This window comes from Metarhizium acridum (assembly GCF_019434415.1).
Source record: "Metarhizium acridum strain ARSEF 324 chromosome Unknown scaffold_141, whole genome shotgun sequence".
Classification (NCBI taxonomy): Eukaryota; Fungi; Ascomycota; class Sordariomycetes; order Hypocreales; family Clavicipitaceae; genus Metarhizium; species Metarhizium acridum.
Window position 1 is genome coordinate 2,080,034 of NW_027094020.1, and position 16,946 is coordinate 2,096,979.

At 52.3% G+C, this 16,946-nt stretch overlaps 4 protein-coding genes across 4 annotated transcripts; 2 read left to right on the plus strand and 2 right to left on the minus strand.

Moving 5' to 3' along the window:
- Window positions 1-33: 33 nt before the first annotated feature.
- On the minus strand, window positions 34-3,082 carry DBF2_1 (serine/threonine-protein kinase dbf2). Its single transcript, XM_066119689.1, has 3 exons — window positions 2,202-3,082; window positions 1,095-2,133; window positions 34-1,024 (listed from the first exon to the last, which is right to left on the minus strand). Exons 1-3 carry the CDS (start codon window positions 2,794-2,796, stop codon window positions 661-663), a joined length of 1,998 nt encoding a protein of 665 aa, XP_065975485.1. The 5' UTR covers window positions 2,797-3,082; the 3' UTR covers window positions 34-660.
- Window positions 3,083-3,872: 790 nt separating this feature from the next.
- Window positions 3,873-5,237, plus strand: J3458_009290 (uncharacterized protein). Its single transcript, XM_007809086.2, has one exon. It carries the CDS (start codon window positions 4,173-4,175, stop codon window positions 4,992-4,994), a length of 822 nt encoding a protein of 273 aa, XP_007807277.1. The 5' UTR covers window positions 3,873-4,172; the 3' UTR covers window positions 4,995-5,237.
- A 3,194-nt stretch (window positions 5,238-8,431) lies between these two features.
- On the plus strand, window positions 8,432-13,516 carry SRB8 (RNA polymerase II mediator complex subunit; the record flags this gene model as incomplete). The annotated part of the gene is made up of 3 exons (XM_066119690.1): window positions 8,432-10,002; window positions 10,065-10,269; window positions 10,325-13,516. The coding sequence occupies exons 1-3, from the start codon at window positions 8,792-8,794 to the stop codon at window positions 13,514-13,516; spliced, it is 4,608 nt and encodes a 1,535-aa protein (XP_065975486.1). The 5' UTR covers window positions 8,432-8,791.
- Window positions 13,517-14,255: 739 nt separating this feature from the next.
- On the minus strand, window positions 14,256-16,902 carry RGD1 (Rho GTPase-activating protein; the record flags this gene model as incomplete). The annotated part of the gene is made up of 6 exons (XM_066119691.1): window positions 14,256-14,533; window positions 14,600-14,749; window positions 14,810-15,527; window positions 15,588-15,790; window positions 15,863-16,532; window positions 16,591-16,902. The coding sequence occupies 6 exons, from the start codon at window positions 16,900-16,902 to the stop codon at window positions 14,256-14,258; spliced, it is 2,331 nt and encodes a 776-aa protein (XP_065975487.1).
- Between the last annotated feature and the right edge of the window lie 44 nt (window positions 16,903-16,946).

Sequence of the window (16,946 nt, forward strand, 5' to 3'; positions counted from 1 at the left end):
GGCTACGCGCGAACTGCCATACATCAACGATGTGGGATTGCTCACAGAGCGGGTGCCGGACTGCCAACGGCACGACACGCAGGCAAAATAACCCTCAGCTTAATTTCATGCATCAATTCTCTGCCATGACATGCAACAAAAACATGTAATATAACAAGACCAAGCAAGCGGGCAACAGCAAAGAAACGAATACCCTCTCAAAACCGACGAATACTCTCGTCCTACCGCATTAGCCATAGAAAAAAAAGACGACCTCCCTGCACCCCAGCATGTTTGGAAATGCGAGGGTGCCAGAAAACCGCGTACTTGCAACCTGGACCATGTTTTGTAATCCCGTCGGCCCAGCCAACCCTGTTTTGCTCCCCTAGCCCTTGTTCGTGGTCCATTTCACGTCTTTCCCGCCCGTGGTTTTTGTAGCCCTCGTGTAAAAGTCCAGACACAGATCTTATGCCAACATACAACATAATACGAAGCAATGGCGTTCCCAGCATTGAAACACTTCATTCACATTCTTCCGTATACAGCATATAGCGGAAGCAATTCTTCTCACATCCCATCATTGAGCCGCTTGGGACAACCTACCAGCCCATTCTCGGCTTACAGCATCACCCTCTGAGTGGCGCACACGCGCCAGTCTCGACTAGGACTCCACGGCTCGTTCTAGAGCATGGTCCCAAATGTCTCGTTGTCTGAGATGGGAATGCGCTTCCGTGGGCTGCCGCCATCCTCATTGGCGGGTTTGCGATGTCTGAACGTAAATCCAACAAAGAGGCTCTTGCTCATTTCGTCTTCACGCTCAGCCATCTGTTCCAGGGCCTGTTGCTTTTCATGCACTTCCTTATATTTGGCCATGTCTGATTCGTTGCTGAAGTCGTCAAAATAGCCAGCATCCGTCTCCGAGTCCAGCTCTGGGACGAAGGGGGCCCTGGTCTGTCTCAAGGTGGCCCAGTCAACTTCAGCAAAGTACTGGTGGTTATAGATATCCTGAATATTCGAGAACCGACGAGTACGAGAGTTGATACAACTATTTGCCATGGTTAGCGCCTCTGCTGCGTTGAAAGACTATCTGCCACGAATTCATGTTTACGACTCACGTTGTAATAAAGTTCCAGGTGCGGTTGCTGAGGAAGTAGTTAGGGTCTTCCCAGACCGGTCTCTTCAACACCTCCTTCCAATGCTTCAAGTTTCGCCACGTCTCGTCTGGTACAGCTCCGGCAAAGGGGGGGAAGCCAGTCAGAGCCTCAAAGAGCATGCAGCCCAAACTCCAGTAATCTACTGTGTAGTCATACTCCTCGCCTCGAAGGACCTCAGGCGCCATATAATCGGGGGATCCAACAATAGATTTTGCGTAATTGACGTCATTCTGTCGCATGTTACGGTAACTTTCACGACGTTCTGCCACCGTTCGCTGATCCATAGGCTTTCCAAAGGGTACAGGTGATTCTGAAGCCTCCTCCAGCTTGATTCGCATAGACTCGATTCTTGAGGGTGCGAGGACACCCGCGGCCAGACCGAAATCGGTCAGCTTGACGTGGCCAGTGGAATCTACCAGGAAGTTTTCTGGCTTCAGATCTCGGTGAATATAGCCAAGTTCGTGGAGGGCATTAACCGCACAAAACATCTCGGCAATGTAGAATCGTGCATGTCGATTGGACAAGACACCCGTATTGTTAAGCAAGGTGCGGAAATCACCGCCAGGCACGTACTCCATGGCAAGATAGATACTCTTGTCGTCTTGGAATGAATATAGCAGACGAACCAACCATTCGCTCTGGGCGGTCGTGAGAATGTCTCTTTCGGTAAGGACGTGGCGGACCTCGTCAAGCTTGAAGAGGAGCTTCTTGCTCATGACCTTGAGAGCGCACACCTCGCGGGTGTCCTTCTTTTGAGCAAGGAAAACTTGGCCATAGCCACCCTGACCGACTTGCGTCAAGATCTGGAAGTCGCCGTGGCGAAGTCTCACCCGTCGCTTGCGAAGGTTGGCTCGCTCGCGTCCCGTGTATTTAGTCCACATTTGGCTATGAGTCTGCTCGTCGGTCTCGGGGGGCGCAGGATATTCGGCCCTGAAAGCAGCCAATCGATTCTGTCTCGAACCAACGTAGGTGAGAAGATCAAAGTAATAATCGAGGAAGTCTGAGCAGTCCACTGTTAGCCTTGTCCAAAGGTCTCCCACATTGGCTGTGTTCTTGTTTCCTACTCACAAAGTTGTGTAACATTAACCAACCTCTTGACCCCAGGCTTTTGCAAAAGCTCTCGCTCTTCAGCCGTCAGGCCTCTTGATGTGTTAAACTTCCTGTACGAAGTCATTGGTCGATCCCTCGTCTCATACAGTTGCTGGCGGGACTTGGCAGCATGGCTATGCTGAGCGGGAGAATCAACCATTGCCAGCCTGGACACAGGTGGTGTGTTCTCCTGGCCTTGCTTCTTCAATGGGCTGCCTGACGAAGTCGTCGCCTTGTGGATGACACTCTCGTCCACATTGATGCTGGACTCGTCGAGGGGTTGAGCGTTTGTTTTGCCAGGCGAGAGCGGGGTGACTACGCTCTGAGGCCGAGTAAGCTTTACAGGCGCGTCGAGGCCGGACGAATTGAGCGACATGGCGCCGTCAAAGGCAGACGGAAGATCGTGCGCGCCGGGTGGAACGGTTGTCTTGCTAGGGCTGCCTTGTGGCGTGCTCGGCGGATTGATAAAACTGTTGTTGTTGACCTTTTTCGTTGGCGTCGCAGGGCGGGGAGAGTCGTCTCCGGACACTTTGTCCTTGCCGCCCTGGAAGAAATTGGACATGAAGCTCGCCATGATTGAAGTGGCGGTCGGATTTGTTGGCGAGTTTGGACAATAGAGGAAAAAGGAGGGAAGCAGATATCAACAAAAGGCTCCTCTACTGGAAGCGACACGATCAGGCTGCTCGTCTCTGCCCGACGTCGGGTTCTCGACTTGGCAAGCTAAGACTGACTAGACACGGCCACAAGCAGAAAAAACTGCTGACTGCTGTTTACTGTCGTCACTTTGGCTAGCCTGCGGGGTGAAGCTGGAGGCGAGAGGTACAGATGCAGGGCCAGATTCGATGGCTGCAGGAGGAGCCGATCTGGCGGGTGGTCTTAAGCTGCCCTCGAGGCGCTCATGCATGTCATTGGGCTGTGGCTTGGCCAAAGTCAACAATGTTGCAGGGGCAACAATCGCACCCCGATCTCTGCCTCAGCCGGAGTTCATCCGACGCTTGAATACGTATCGACCAAGGGCACATTCCAGGCACGTTGGCAGGGCTGCTGGACGTTGACTGTCGATTCTGAGGCATTATTTCGAGTCACAGCACAGTCCCAGGATACGTTTGCATATGCGTTTGTGTCCTCCATGCATTTTTTAGCGGTACAACTACTACGTATGATGCTCGTTCTCCGTATGCAGCTTGGATTGTCATTGGTGGGGTGGTTCCGTTAGCATCGTAGGACCATCAGGCTGGAGTCAACTCATGACGGTGCCAACTTTGCTATTAACGATGACGTGCATCCCACGAGAGGTCATGATGTGTTACTTATTTTAAGTATTTATTTTTTTTTAATGAAAAAAGAACCCAGGCTATATTATTCGTCGGCTGACTATTGGAATGCAAGAGACCACAACCAAGGACGGGCCCATCATTGCCAAAAACTCTGCACGACTCGTTCGTTCGGCATGATTATGAAGAGGTTTTTACAGGGTTGGGGAGCCTGGTAACCTCGCGGACCAGGCATAAAGCTCGGATTTAAACATTTGACCCCATTCACAAACATCTAGCGCTCCTCTGGACCCATCCCACTTCCAATATTGACGTACTCGGTGCCACTTTATTCTGGCGCTCTCTTCCAACCCGCCCATCTAATCTTATCAATCTCCCCACCTACCCTCCCAGCATCACTTGATCAAACCAGGTGAGCTCAAATATAGTAGGGGTCCGGTTCCCCTGTCGCACCACCCTCGGCCAACAAAGGATTTTAACCCCTCATACCACCTCAGACACTTAGATCCTTTGTCAGGGCGCCGGGCTCCGTTCTCCCAGTATAAATATTGCACCGGAGAACCTGCACCGCACGGGAGAAAGCACGACGTTGACGTCCTGCTGTGCATCTACGCGTTCCTGTACTGTTTCACTGAAACCTAGCGTGCAATCACATGCGCCAAGGCCCTCCATCACCATGAAGCTGCTCAACACCATTGCAGGCCTTTCCGGCGTCGTCAGCGCCGCGCAGAAGCCACTATCCATACTGGACAACTCTGCCGAGTCGTACAGGATCCCGAGCAGCTACGAGTCGGCTGTCATGGGCCGACGCGTCCTGGCCTTGACCAAGCTCGGAACACTGTCGACAGTCTTTCAGCAGACGTCTGCGCATGAAATCCGCCCCGGCGGCATGGAGGGCCAGCCCATTGGCCTGATGGACTACGTCGCCGACTGCGAGGACGAGGGCAACCCAACCATCCTAGCCATCAAGATTGGCACCAGCTTCAAGAACGTCCGCGCAGGCTCAAACATCACCCTGTCCATGAGGTGGACGCCTCCGTACCCGCCGGCCAAGCGCTTGTCCCTCGTGTCTCGCCTGGCGGCATGGGTGCCCTTTCTCTCGCGGCACTGCCCATACGATTCTGAGCGGGAGCACACGGAGCTCCCCGACACGGTGCCCTACTCGGCAGCCAATCTGCCGCGATTCTCTCTTTTTGGCTACCTGGAGAAGATTGAAACGGACGACAAGAAGGCCCGGGAACTGGCTGTTTGCTACACGGCCAAGCACCGGGATGCCAAATATTGGCTCCCGGGGAACCCCATTCACTCGAGCGAGTGGATGAGACTGATAGTGACGCACGTGTACTGGATTGGAGGATTCGGCGACAGAGCGTACATTGGCTGGATTCCTGTAGAGGAATGGAAACATGTTACCAAGGAGGACTGGCAGAAGATCGAGCTTCCCGGCGAGAAGAAGGATTGGGATGAGTGGCATCCTGCACAGTCTGAAGAGCTTTAGTGTGCTCTCTGATGATATGAACGCCCCAAGGCTAGATTGTGAGAAAACGAGACGTGGCGACGCGATATTTGCCCTACGAAGCGTTATGAGTACTATCATTATCCGTTCTCTTTTGTGTTTTTATACTGTACCGAAGTATTCCGTAGTTTGCGCATTGAAACGAAGCAGCATTTCGCACCTCTCCATATTCAGCTTCCGCAGCACTTTGGTCTGTTCACGGTGATGGCGGCTCGCAATGTTGTGGGCGTACGATTAAAGAAAGACGAAAATGCTCTTCCAGAATATCACCGCGAAAACACAACGTGTAGTCAACAAAATTTCGTAGCTTGTTTGTTTGTATTGGTCGGCCTCAAGCGAACCAGTAAGCCGCGCTGATCCCCGTCTCATGCAAAATGCCTAATAGCTTACAGTAATTAGCCCTCCCCCCTTCTAGATAACTCCGTAGAAGACTATTTTTAAGAACCAACCAACATGGTAGTATGTGGTCAGCATCCGCGCAGCTGGGCACAGTCCAGTAGCCATCGTGCAAAGGCAGATGAAGAGCATTACACATGCAGGGCATCTACGGAGTACCACCGCACGGGATTCTCTGCCTGGCCACCCAACAAAACCATCGGTATCTTGTTTCGTATGTAGTAAGTAGTACTACATACAAATCCACAGGTCTGTGCCCTGCATTTTCGAGAAAAAGCAAGCAATACTCCCTAGATGCACGTTTCGAACGGCAGTGGGTGTCCTGCAAAGAGAACGGCCTGAACCCGTTTCGAACGGCAAGGGTGATATCATGGTTTGGGTGGTGGCGCCGCTATTGTTTCGCTGGAAGCTTCCGTGTCCCGTTCGTCTCGATAGTTTTTCGGCGTCCATGGCTGAGACAGCTCATGCTAGCATCCTTTCACAAATCGATCTTGAGATTTGCACCTTCACAAACAGCTCCGAGTGCCACAAAAGATATTTGCCGGAGATAACGTCTCGGGTAAGATGGTGCGGACCAATCGTGATGGTGATGATACCATGTTGGCCAGACGCTACCGCAACACCAAATTTCTTTCTCCTTCACTCGAGGGGAGTGATGAGCACAACTGCTCTTGGGAGGCAGTAGTTGTAACTCTCATGATATCTTCTCAACTTGATACTTGAACCGTCACCTGCATGGCCGCCCCCACCTAGGCACCTTACATGACGGAACACAATGCGGTTGGTTTCAACGCCAAGAGGCGAGTGGCAAGCATCTCCCATCTGCACCGAGCCCAACAGACACACGCCATAATACAGAGTAGTAGTCAGCAAGTTACGCAAAGCCCTCTTATCATGCACTGTACTCCGTAGCCAGTTCAGTATTCCTTCCGTACGTGTATGGATTGCTTCCCGCGCATTTTTCTGTAAGAGCGGTTGCAGCAACAACCACCCTGGGCTTGTTTGCAGCCGACTCGAAATGCAACGTTGGGAAGCAGACCTAAGTTTGGCCGCAGAGTCAGTCTGGCAAGCCACAAACCTTGAGTCGCAGGGTCACAAGTCGGTGATGAATGGGGAGGGGGGCGTGCTAAGCGTGGCAACGAATGACAGATCCCCTGGCGCCCAGAGCTGGTGGAGAGTCGAGAGATTGGGAGTCGCATTTGTCCGCGGCGATTCTGACAAACAATCGACATTGGCAAGAACCCGATGGCACGACGTCTGGCATGTTGCCGGGGGTAAAGCTTGGGTGTCAAGACTGGGGACCCCAATAATTTCTCGACTTATTACTCCGTATTGATGGCAACAGAAAGAATTCAAGACCACAAGGTCAAACAAAGGGCATAGTACATACGTTGAAAGTTAAAAGAAGCTGGCGTGTGCAAGATGTTTGCTCCCAATTGCCGCGGCGCATCCAGTACGTGTTCAGTTCCGAAACGTGCTTTGACAGGACCATATCTTGGTACTTTGCTTCTTGTGGTGGAAGGCAAAAGATCTGTGGCCACCGTACTGCACCGTCTGCACATCTTAGGTACTTAAGTAGGTGGCGATAGGCAAACATGCCCTATGTAGGTTAGCACGCGGGTTGCAAAAAAGGTCGCGCCCTGTGTGTGTGGTAGTGGGTGCGGGGTGTGCGGCCTTTTTTGCAACCCGCGTGGTTAGGTATCTTGCCAGAAAATGCAGCCACGATAGGGCCGGGTTTGGGACCCGGCAACCTAACAACTTCGGGCGGTATTCCAATACTGTCTCTATTCCAATAACCCCCCCCCTCTTGTCCCTTGCCTGAAGTCGCACAGATGTCGGCATTCGAAGTGGATGATTGAGTCGTGTGGCACCCGGGAGATGACACTCTACTTCCAAAAGAGTGTCGTTTGTGTCCTAGGCTAGGTAGCTTTAGTTCTCAGACTGTTAGTTACTGTTCCGCAGTCTCTTTTCCCCATTTGGCGACGGGTATTCTGCAGATCGATCGCATTGGCATTAAATGGTGCCTCTACTAACGGCGGATGGAAGCATCTCCTTGGGCCGGTCTTTGAGAGTTGAGAGCGTATTAATATTATGTGTTGCAGAGGGGGGATGTTGGACACTATCACTATTAGTTATTTCATGTACGGAGTACGTGCGTGTATACAAGGTTATGTACGGAGTACGTGTCTTGGTCTAGTTGCCCATGAGGAATGATCTGTCATGCAGTCTCCAGATGTCTGGTGGGAGATTAGCTCGGCAGCGATTCGATTGGGTGCGACAGCAGGCTGTTGCAGGGGAATTCGCAGTTGGTCGTGTCTGCCGAGAGGAGAGTCGATGGGATCATCTCGTTCCGGCCTCATCATGGCTGTTGAAGCCTTCAAGCCTTGTCCTCTCGCGTGTACTTGAGACTCCCAACTCCGCCAAGTTCCCCCGGTTCGCTGTTCCTTCATCCTCGGGTGAGAGCACTGCTTGGGCCGAGTGATCCTGTCGGTGCTGCCGCTGTGTCCCTCTGTCGGTGTCACCCAGGTTACCGTTCTCCAACTCCGGTCGCTTCCTGACCCTGACGGGGGCAAAGATAGCCCAAAACGCCCAAGCCCACAGTTTGGGAGCCCACACCCACTGTTCTGCCACACGCCACCTGAGCCGTGGACGACTGACCGATTTTAGTTCGCAGCTCGTGAGAAGTCGTAGTAGTGGTTCCTACTCCATACGGAGTACTGTGCCAGTAGACGAGATTAGTACTTCGTGCCTCGTCTTCCGGACGTGGGTATCATGCCTTAGCGTTACCAGAACCCCAGTCAGCTCTCACCATCTCGCCACAGGCGCAGCCCACACACCCTCTCGCTCTTTCCCGCTCTTGCCTCTTGGCTTTTTTGGGACATTTCCCATCTTGGTGTCGCTGTGTGGCTCCTGCTTCGTTCGCTTCGCCCGCTCCAGCACCCGCACCCCCGAATACCCACTCTAAACGTCTGCGACTGCGACCAGACTGGTCTAACCTCCTCTCATGCAACGGCCAGCCTCAACCACAAGGCACGACGACATCTTCTGGGCCTCACGTCGACATCCCCGACACTTTCCGCTCTGTGCTTCCGACCGAGACGCCGAATTCGTTCACGATCGGTATTCTGCGCCCAGTTCTGTGATTCCTTGGCTGTGACACACGATCAGGGCTTTGGGATCTAGTCCCTTCGCACTCGGCGCGGTTTCTCCTTCGTGGTGTAGCTAGCGGCGGAATATCTGCCAAAAGCTTACCCATGCCCCCCGAAAGGGACTTTGTGCTTCATCGCTAGGCCCTTATCAGCCTTTACACTTCCAAATTTTACCGCATCAACATCAACATATTAAGAATTCGTCGGGATGGCGCCCGTTCGCCCCTGTCAGCTATGAGCTCGAGGACGCCAATGGGTGTCCAGCCGCGACAGCCTCAACGAGGCCTCGGCTCCACGTTACACGTCCAAAGACCTCCTAATCATCACCAACGAAGTATATCGTCGTCGTCGCAACAACAATACCTTCCAACTTCACCAGTCCGGCGAGATGCTAGCGCAGCCCTCGATTCCAGTGCCGAACCCGCCGAGACCATGTCGGGTCGTCATGTGTCCACTCCAAGACGGCAAGGCTCGAAGTTACGGCTCGAACTGTCAAACGAACTGATCTCAGCCGGCCCCATATCTGCTACCGAATCACCACAGACTCTTACGCCGTCTCGCCTGATGCCTCTTTCAGACCCCATGGAGACGGACAATATGAGCCCGGCATTATCAAGGGTTTCACAACAAGATAGCGATAATCCCCCTATGCCAATGCCCAGGCGCCGACTACCCCAAACCTCGCAGGCCATACCTTCCACACGGCCGGCCGCTCCGACACCAGCCTCCACTAAGAAAGACGTGCGGCCGAAGCCGTATACAGTCGAAGTTCCTGCCGCGGCCCCTCGATACGTAAATACGAGTAGACATGAGACCAGGAGCCGAGACCCCTTCAGCAAGGGCCTGTTTTCTGGTAGTGCGGACTTCTTTCCCTGGTCCGGCAATCATCATGAGGATGAATGGAGCACCGAGGCTATACAAAAGGGCACGTGGGATAGAGGTAGTCAAAATGAGGCGTCCTCAGCACGACTTGCTATCTTTCCAGCATTGAAACAGAGGAGCGGCCTCAATGCTCTATCTACTTTATTCATGGGCGTGTTGAACCAACGGAGAATCCGTGGCCAAATCACAGCCCCGTCAACCTTTAAACCTCCGCCTCGGGTCACCCTTACGGACACAAAGCGGGAAATATGGCTAAAGGATTTGGCAAATCCAGCTATATCCCTCAGGCGCCTCAGCAGAACAATCCCACATGGTATTCGGGGCAGGACACTCCTTGACCAATGTTTGAACAAGGACGTCCCTACAGAGCGAGCAGTCTGGTTGGCCAAGTGTGTTGGCGCCAATGAGATCCGAGCCTTCAAGAGGAAAGGAGCTAGCGGAGCATTCGTTTTGGGAGGCGAGTTGAAATGGATCCGGGATTGGACTGTATTTGTTGAACAATTCATTGAATCGGTGGTGTCTGCATTTGGCGAACCTGACTGGAAATCAAAAGTGACATACGCGTAAGTTTGGATCTTGCTGCATAATATCATCGATGTCGGAGGTACTAATTCAACGACTACAGAATCCGTCTTGCAACATGTTTATACTCTGAACAACTACTCGATCGCGACCATTACTTGGAGTGGATTATCTCGGGACTGGAAAACAGTCCGCAGTCAAGAATCCCTATGTGGATATTAATTGGCCAAATATATTGGAATGATCTGCTGCAGTCACGAAAATGTGGCAGGCGCTTAGTCTTTGCATTGTTAAAGCATTTAAATACGGTACGGATGAGCCATGTCAGTGACGGCTAGATGAGAAGCTAATTTCTGCATATAGATTGAAAATGACCCAGACAGAGATATTTTGATTCAACTGTCCAGCCAACTGTCAACGCTAGTCATTTCTCTCCTCAAAACCAATCCCGAAAGTTTTGTTTGCCCTCCTGCTTGGCAGCGACTTGGCGAGACGTTGAGACTTGTGTTGCCAGCTGAGGACGCAGCCGCCCAGGCTGCGTATAATAACGTCAAGTTACGGAATACCAGGCTTTTAGTTGCCAATACGGCCTCACCATCTAGCGGCCGTCAGTATTTAGTACAGTTGCTAGATTCCACACTTCAGGGCAAGTGTGATTCTGGACTGTCTGCAAGATGTTGGGCGTCTGCAGATGATAAAGCCGGGATATTGAGAACAGCAGTCGAGTGGGCTACCTCGCTTCACCGGCCTGGGTTGGCCAAGGTTTATGTTGTGGCTGGTCTGATGAAGTCCTGGGGCGCTCATAGGATCAACGCTACTTCGACAATCCTTGATGCACTTGGAGACATACCCCCTGGTGACAACATCAGGAAAAGACTTATTATTCGACTAGTTGGCGAACTAGTGCGAAGCGGACACTTCTCAGTCGCGCAGTACATGCAATGGCTCATTGGCCGTGGTGGCCTGCATGGTGCTGAGGAAATCGATCCTGTCGACGGTCCTTGCCCTTCTCGTCTTCTGGTAGAGCTGCCTATTCACTGCCTTCCAGAGGAGCAGATGGCTCAGAGAGGCAGCCTCCTTAGGCGTGCCGGACATTACTCTGTTGGTGATGAGGCCAACGATATTTCCTCGGCGCTGCAATACGTGGATAGCTCTCTGGGCCTGGCAACTTATCTCAACGGCTCGGGCCCTTTCCGAAGACCTTTGTCATTGAAGAAGCTATCACGAAGAATCAGAAATAGCAGCTGGGCAGTACAGAGTGCGATTGGAGCTCACCTGTATTATGTTATAACGTCCCTACTACCTCACAGGCCCGACTTTGTCATGACTTTGGCAATGTTCAGCTCAATTCGCACCATGATGGAGACTGTCGAGGATTATTCGATGCTTTCGGGTATTCTCAAGGCCTGTTCCACTGGTCCAGACGTGGACACTCTCGCAGCCTGCGTCGACACTATTGACGCGCAGTTAGACATCTTTATGGCTATAGGCACTGCAGAGAGTCTTTTTGACGTATTCATTGAACGACTCAAGGCTATGAGTCGAGACCAAGGAATAGTCGTTCGCTCGCTGCTTGCGTCTCTCGCGTCCCTGGCTGCGAGGTTGCCACAAAGGGAGGATCTGGCAAAACAGCTCTCACAGGAATTGGCCCAGAACGATCGGTCCAACGCGATTGACGCCTGCTCCCCCGTCTCAGATAGCATGGCAACGCAAGCTCAAACGGCTGAAGGTGAGGTCTCCGAACAAATCGACAAGCTCCTCGCCAGTGGTAACGTCATTGACCACCCTACTATGAATCGTCTCTTTCGATACGTCATCATCAAGTTGGAATCCGGCTGGGGAAAATTGGATGACAGTCGAAGGGTATTTTCGTCGCTTCTGTCACGACTACGGATGCTGGACGCCCTTCATTTCGACAAGCTTATGGCAGACTGGGTCAGTCACATCAGAACCCTGAAGGCACGGCCTCCGTTGCCGGAACTCTTTCCGCTCCTTGTTTGCTTCGGTTGTTTGTCAATGTCGACAATACTCCACACTGCCAATGCTGGCTCTGTGGCTTTGGACACCACTCCCGATATTGTGACCTCAAAGACTGCAACGTACTTGCAAGAACTCCTCCAGCTTATCATCATGAAGTTACCAGCAACTGCGGTGCTCGATGCCGAAGAAACATATCGATTCCAAATTTACCAACAACGCGCCAAGTTTGAGCATGCGAAGGGGTTCCTAGCTTTGATACGCAATTCACTTGTTGAATACTCAGCTATTCAGATGCCCGGCCGAACTGCTTTGCTCCCTCTTGATAATACGGCTTGTCAGGATAGTCTCTTGGAGACCATGAGATTCATGGTTGTGGCCGATTCAGCAATTGTTGCAGAAGTGTTGAACATGAGCACGCTTCCTCCGGGGGCAACATCCTTGGCGCACAGGATTGTCACCAGACTTTTATTGCCTGAAGCGAACTCTGACCACCACCCATCGTTTGACCATATTCTGTCTCTTGCGGACGAGCTGACAATGCCGTTTTGTCAACTCAAACTCAACCTAAACCTCTCTGTAAATCTGCCTAGCACCTCTGATATGGAGGGTGAAAAGCCGTCACGATTTGAAGCGTTCGCCAAGGCCATGGATAAGGCCATAGAATCTCAGAATATCATTTGGACGAGGATGCTTCCATGTCTTGGTGACGACATTACTCAAAGCCTGAACACAGAGGCTCACACGAGATTTTTGAATTTGATGCCGTCGAGCAAATCGGAATCGTTGGCCAACGACACGACGGACGAGAAGCGCATCCGCCTCGCTGAAAACCTGCTCGGAGTCATCGAGGCCATCATCTCGGGCCAGCCACCCTCAAGATCTGCCTCGCTCACAAACAACTTGGTTGATAAACTGTCCGATATGTGGGAGATTGTCACGTCGCAAGACGGGGATCGAGCGATGGCCAAGAAGGAGGTCTTGGAGCATTGGCTCCCTACGCTGCTACGATTTATTGCACTACACAGCATTTCTTCAGAGTCGGTAAATATTGCCACGGCTGGACCTGGTAGCTCAGCGAAGACCGCCGCGACCCCCAACCACGAAGTACGAGCTCGTATTATCCTTGTGCTATGTGGTCTGCTCCTGGAGATGGAGACTCTTCCGAAGGAACTTACAGGGTCCCTTGCCCAGCAGATATTCGATGTTGCGATACTCCTAGTAGACGCCCTGCCAGACGATCTACGAACACAATGCGCCAAGTCAATCCTCTTCCTGCCTGGTACCACAGCAAGCACAGGCACCACATCAGATCCACGTCTGTACTATCTCTTCAGCACGCCGCGACCAACATCTGCCGAGAACCTAAAGCTCGTACACCGCGACAAGTCGTCGGTGCCGTACACGGCCGCTGCCCGAGGCATGGGGGCAATGTATGGCATTGGCCCGACATTAAACGAAAGATTGAGCCCCTTTGTTCTCCGTCGCTGGGAGATCCTCAGTGAACCAACTCCCAATGTGGGCGAAAATGACACCAGTCTCAGCCTACGATTGTTCGAAGCAATCAGGATTCAATGAACCCAAAGGCATCTCTGATTCCCTCTCGGCGTGTTGATTTTTTTTTCTTCCATACTTTTACATTATTTTGTTCTACATCATGTTCAAATTGTTTGTTTACCGTCCCGGATTGCGGGATATCCATGAATAACGACCAAACTGGGAACCAAGCGAGAGCAACAACATACATTGTCATGTGGGATTTTGAAGAAAAGAGCCACAAGAGGTCTTGTTTTTGATATATCAGTATCGGGATTTTGCATCTTCCTGCTGTCTTTGTTCTTTTCCTGGATGGAGACTGCTTTTTTTGTTTATGCATGATGGATGGGTGAGGTCTTGGCGCATGAGATGCTGGCATGCAGTTGCGTCTTTTTTTCTTGCATCTACCATGTTGGATGACGGGCATTGGTTCGAATGGAATTGTTTTTCTTTTTTCTGTTTCAAGCATGGTGGGAGTGGAGGTTTTTGTTTCCATCTTGGATGAATAGACTTCAACATCAATCGAGTATATGAACCCTTTACTATATCCGTTTATGCTTTGTGCACATTTGTTTCACGGAGATGGTAGGAGCTTTTGAATAAACATGCAAACATGCTGCTCCTATAAACAGATTACCTCCGTTACCGACGATTATCATACACTTGGCAATGTACCAAACAAGAATATAAGACGCCAAATGCAATGGTAAGCCCCGCACAAAAAAAGAAATAAAACATCTTCGACCAGCAGCCCCATGATGACAAACCTGCCGTCCCGTTTTTAATCATCATCAAATATCTGATATGTATTTTGTAAAATCGTATCAATGACTTTAATCTGCCACCCTGCATCGGCAATGGCCGTGCTGGGATCGGAGCCCATGAGGGTAGGGCCGAAAATAACAGCCAGATTGTGCGAGTTCATCCTATTGACGTGGGAGTTGTCCATGACGCGGTAGAGATGGAGCGTCATGGCGCGCAGGGTAGCGTAGTTGGGGTCAGGGAGGGCATTGATGATGGCGTGGAGAGAGTCGCGGCGCACAATGTCGTCTTCGTTTTCTACTCGGCGGTTAGCAGACTGACAATACCGGGCGGGTTCGATGGGTGGATAAAGAGGCTACGAACTGGCTGCATTGACAAAGGCATTATGGTGTTCCGCTGTCAAGAGGGGATCAGGAAGGTCGCGGAAAAATTGCTTCAGGAGGCCAGTTACACTGTTTACGTCGTGATAGAAGTTTTCGGGGTTTCTAAAGTCCAGAGCAGGGTCGGATGAGTCTGACCGGAGGTTAGTTCATGCGAGACAGTGATATTTAAATGTATAGTGTTGCGACTTGCCTGAGTCAAACATGCCCTTAAGCTTGGTGATGTGGGTTACTGAGCCCGATTGTCTGTAGATACCCTCAACGCCCAGGCCAAAGAGATCCACAGCCTGGATACACTGGTATACCACCATTGGCACGGCCAGACCGTCTCTTTCATACAGTTGGTTCAGTGTTAGACCAAATACGACCTTTTTGGATGCAGCAGACTGGTCGTTCCCAGGTGTCGGGGCATAGGCCGGAGGCGGCGCACCACCGTATGCAGGACCGCTGCTGCGAGGATCCGTTGAAGGCTGAAACGGAGCTCCTTGAGGTGGTGTCGAGGACTGTGGAGATGGCTGAGAGCCCTGGAAGGGCAAAGCGCCAAGTTGCGGCGGTCCTTGCGAGCTGGCGGTGTTGCTGTATCTCGGCGCCGGTTGGGCAGAGTTCCTGCTCGAGAATTGCTGCTGCAAGGCAGAGACCTGCTGGCTCAACATATTGCCCTGGCTGAAGCTGCGGCCGTGAGTTTGGGCATAAGGCCGGTTGGAATCGGTCTTGCCACCTTGCGATGCAGGAGGGCCCTGTGATGAAACAAGGCTACCCATGGGACCGAAATTGCCGACGCTGCTTCTTGAGCCAGCACCGAAGGAGTTGGGGCCTTCTGGAGGAGGTGGCCCAGATGTTCCGACTGGCTGGATAGTATGCATACTCTGGGGCGGAGGTTGGCTGACGGACGATGGATTGTTGATCAAAAGCTGATGCGGCGAGTTAGAACAGTGAACAGCGTCCATAGCGGAAAGGGACAGTGAACATACCGGATTGCGCTCATATTTGACCTCCGTGTAGGGCTGGATCCTGGTATGCTGGCCAGCCACAAAGTCGTTGAAGTCCTTCTCGTTATCAATGGCGGCAACTGCCTGGCGCAAACTTCGCGGCTGACCAGCTCCTTGGGCGCCTTGGGTTTTGAACGGGCTGATAATCAGGCCGTTGCCGAGCAGGAGCTTCTCGTTGAAAGCGGCTAAGGCAAAAAAGGGTCAGCCTCAAGTCGGATAGCCATGGTCATGCGTGGGACAGCTTCAATCAAACTCACCAAACTTTTGCATCTGCAGTGTCACAGCCGAGTCGGTCTCGGAGATGAGCTCACGCAGGGCCTTGACGGCCTCGGGACGAGCAGACTTCTCAAGATGAGCCTTTTCGGCCTGCAATGACTGGACGTGGGCCGAATATGTTTGATCAGCCGCCTGAACCTTTCTCAACAAATCCTCTTCTTGTTGTGCTGGAGACTTGTGAGCCTTGAATGCGCCGAGCATCTTTCCGCTTTGTCTGGCCTCGCCTGTCCTTGCACGGTCATATTCCTCAGCCAGAGAATCGTATTTGGCCTTGCTCTTGCGCATGACCTGCTCCAAGTCGGCTACCTTTTGCTCGGCAGCCAGACCGTTTGCCTTCCACATTTTGCGCCCTCGTTCGCCGTTTGCCACCAATTCCAGCAAGTCTTCGTGCATCTGATGGAGCGAAGCGGCAAATTGTGATCCGTTCTCGGCCATGCGATCGTGAATAAAGACCATTTCATCGTAAGACTTGGAGAAGGTGCCCTGGCGATGTTCGGGTCGGCGCGCATTGTCCTGAGTAAGCCGACACAGTTTGCGAAGGCTCTGGGCGTGGTCGTCTTCGAGTACTGAGCGCTTCTTGAGGAACAGGGCGAATTCCTTGGCCGAGGCTAGGCTTTGCTTGAGTCGGTTCAACAGGGTTGGGATGCCCAGCTGGTCGATGTTAGCATGAGGCGCCAATAGGGAGGCGCACAGGGTGACCGGTAGATACCTCTGAAGTCATGACATCGTTGACATGCTTCGCCACTGTTGGGTCGACGGTTGGCTTGGCTTGCTCTTGGGTTCCGGAAACCGTTGCTGGAGGTGCCGTCGACGGCCCAGGTCCCTGCTGCGACGCGTCAATGTCACGACCCCGACCCTCGCCGCTCTGATTGCCATCTGAGCTGTTCTCGAGGCCCGTGGCCTCGGCGTCTGGTTGCGAAGATTTGAGCTCGTCGGTAAGCAAGCTAATGGACCTGTCTTGTTGGTGCTGCTGAGAATGCGGCAAGGCATCGTCGTCGTTGGAGCTTCGCAAGTCGGCCATGGTGGCACAAGGTACAAGGTCAAAGCCCTCGTTCGTTGAGGAGA

What these genes read in the sequence shown, in the direction of transcription:
- DBF2_1 (XM_066119689.1), bottom strand. Translation starts at nt 2,796, where the DNA reads ATGGCGAGCTTCATGTCCAATTTCTTCCAGGGCGGCAAGGACAAAGTG. An exon ending in GGTTAATGTTACACAACTTT is followed by an intron (nt 2,134 to 2,201) that starts GTGAGTAGGAAA and finishes TGGACTGCTCAG; the next exon opens with ACTTCCTCGATTATTACTTT. An exon ending in ACCTGGAACTTTATTACAAC is followed by an intron (nt 1,025 to 1,094) that starts GTGAGTCGTAAA and finishes CATGGCAAATAG; the next exon opens with TTGTATCAACTCTCGTACTC.
- J3458_009290 (XM_007809086.2), top strand. Translation starts at nt 4,173, where the DNA reads ATGAAGCTGCTCAACACCATTGCAGGCCTTTCCGGCGTCGTCAGCGCC.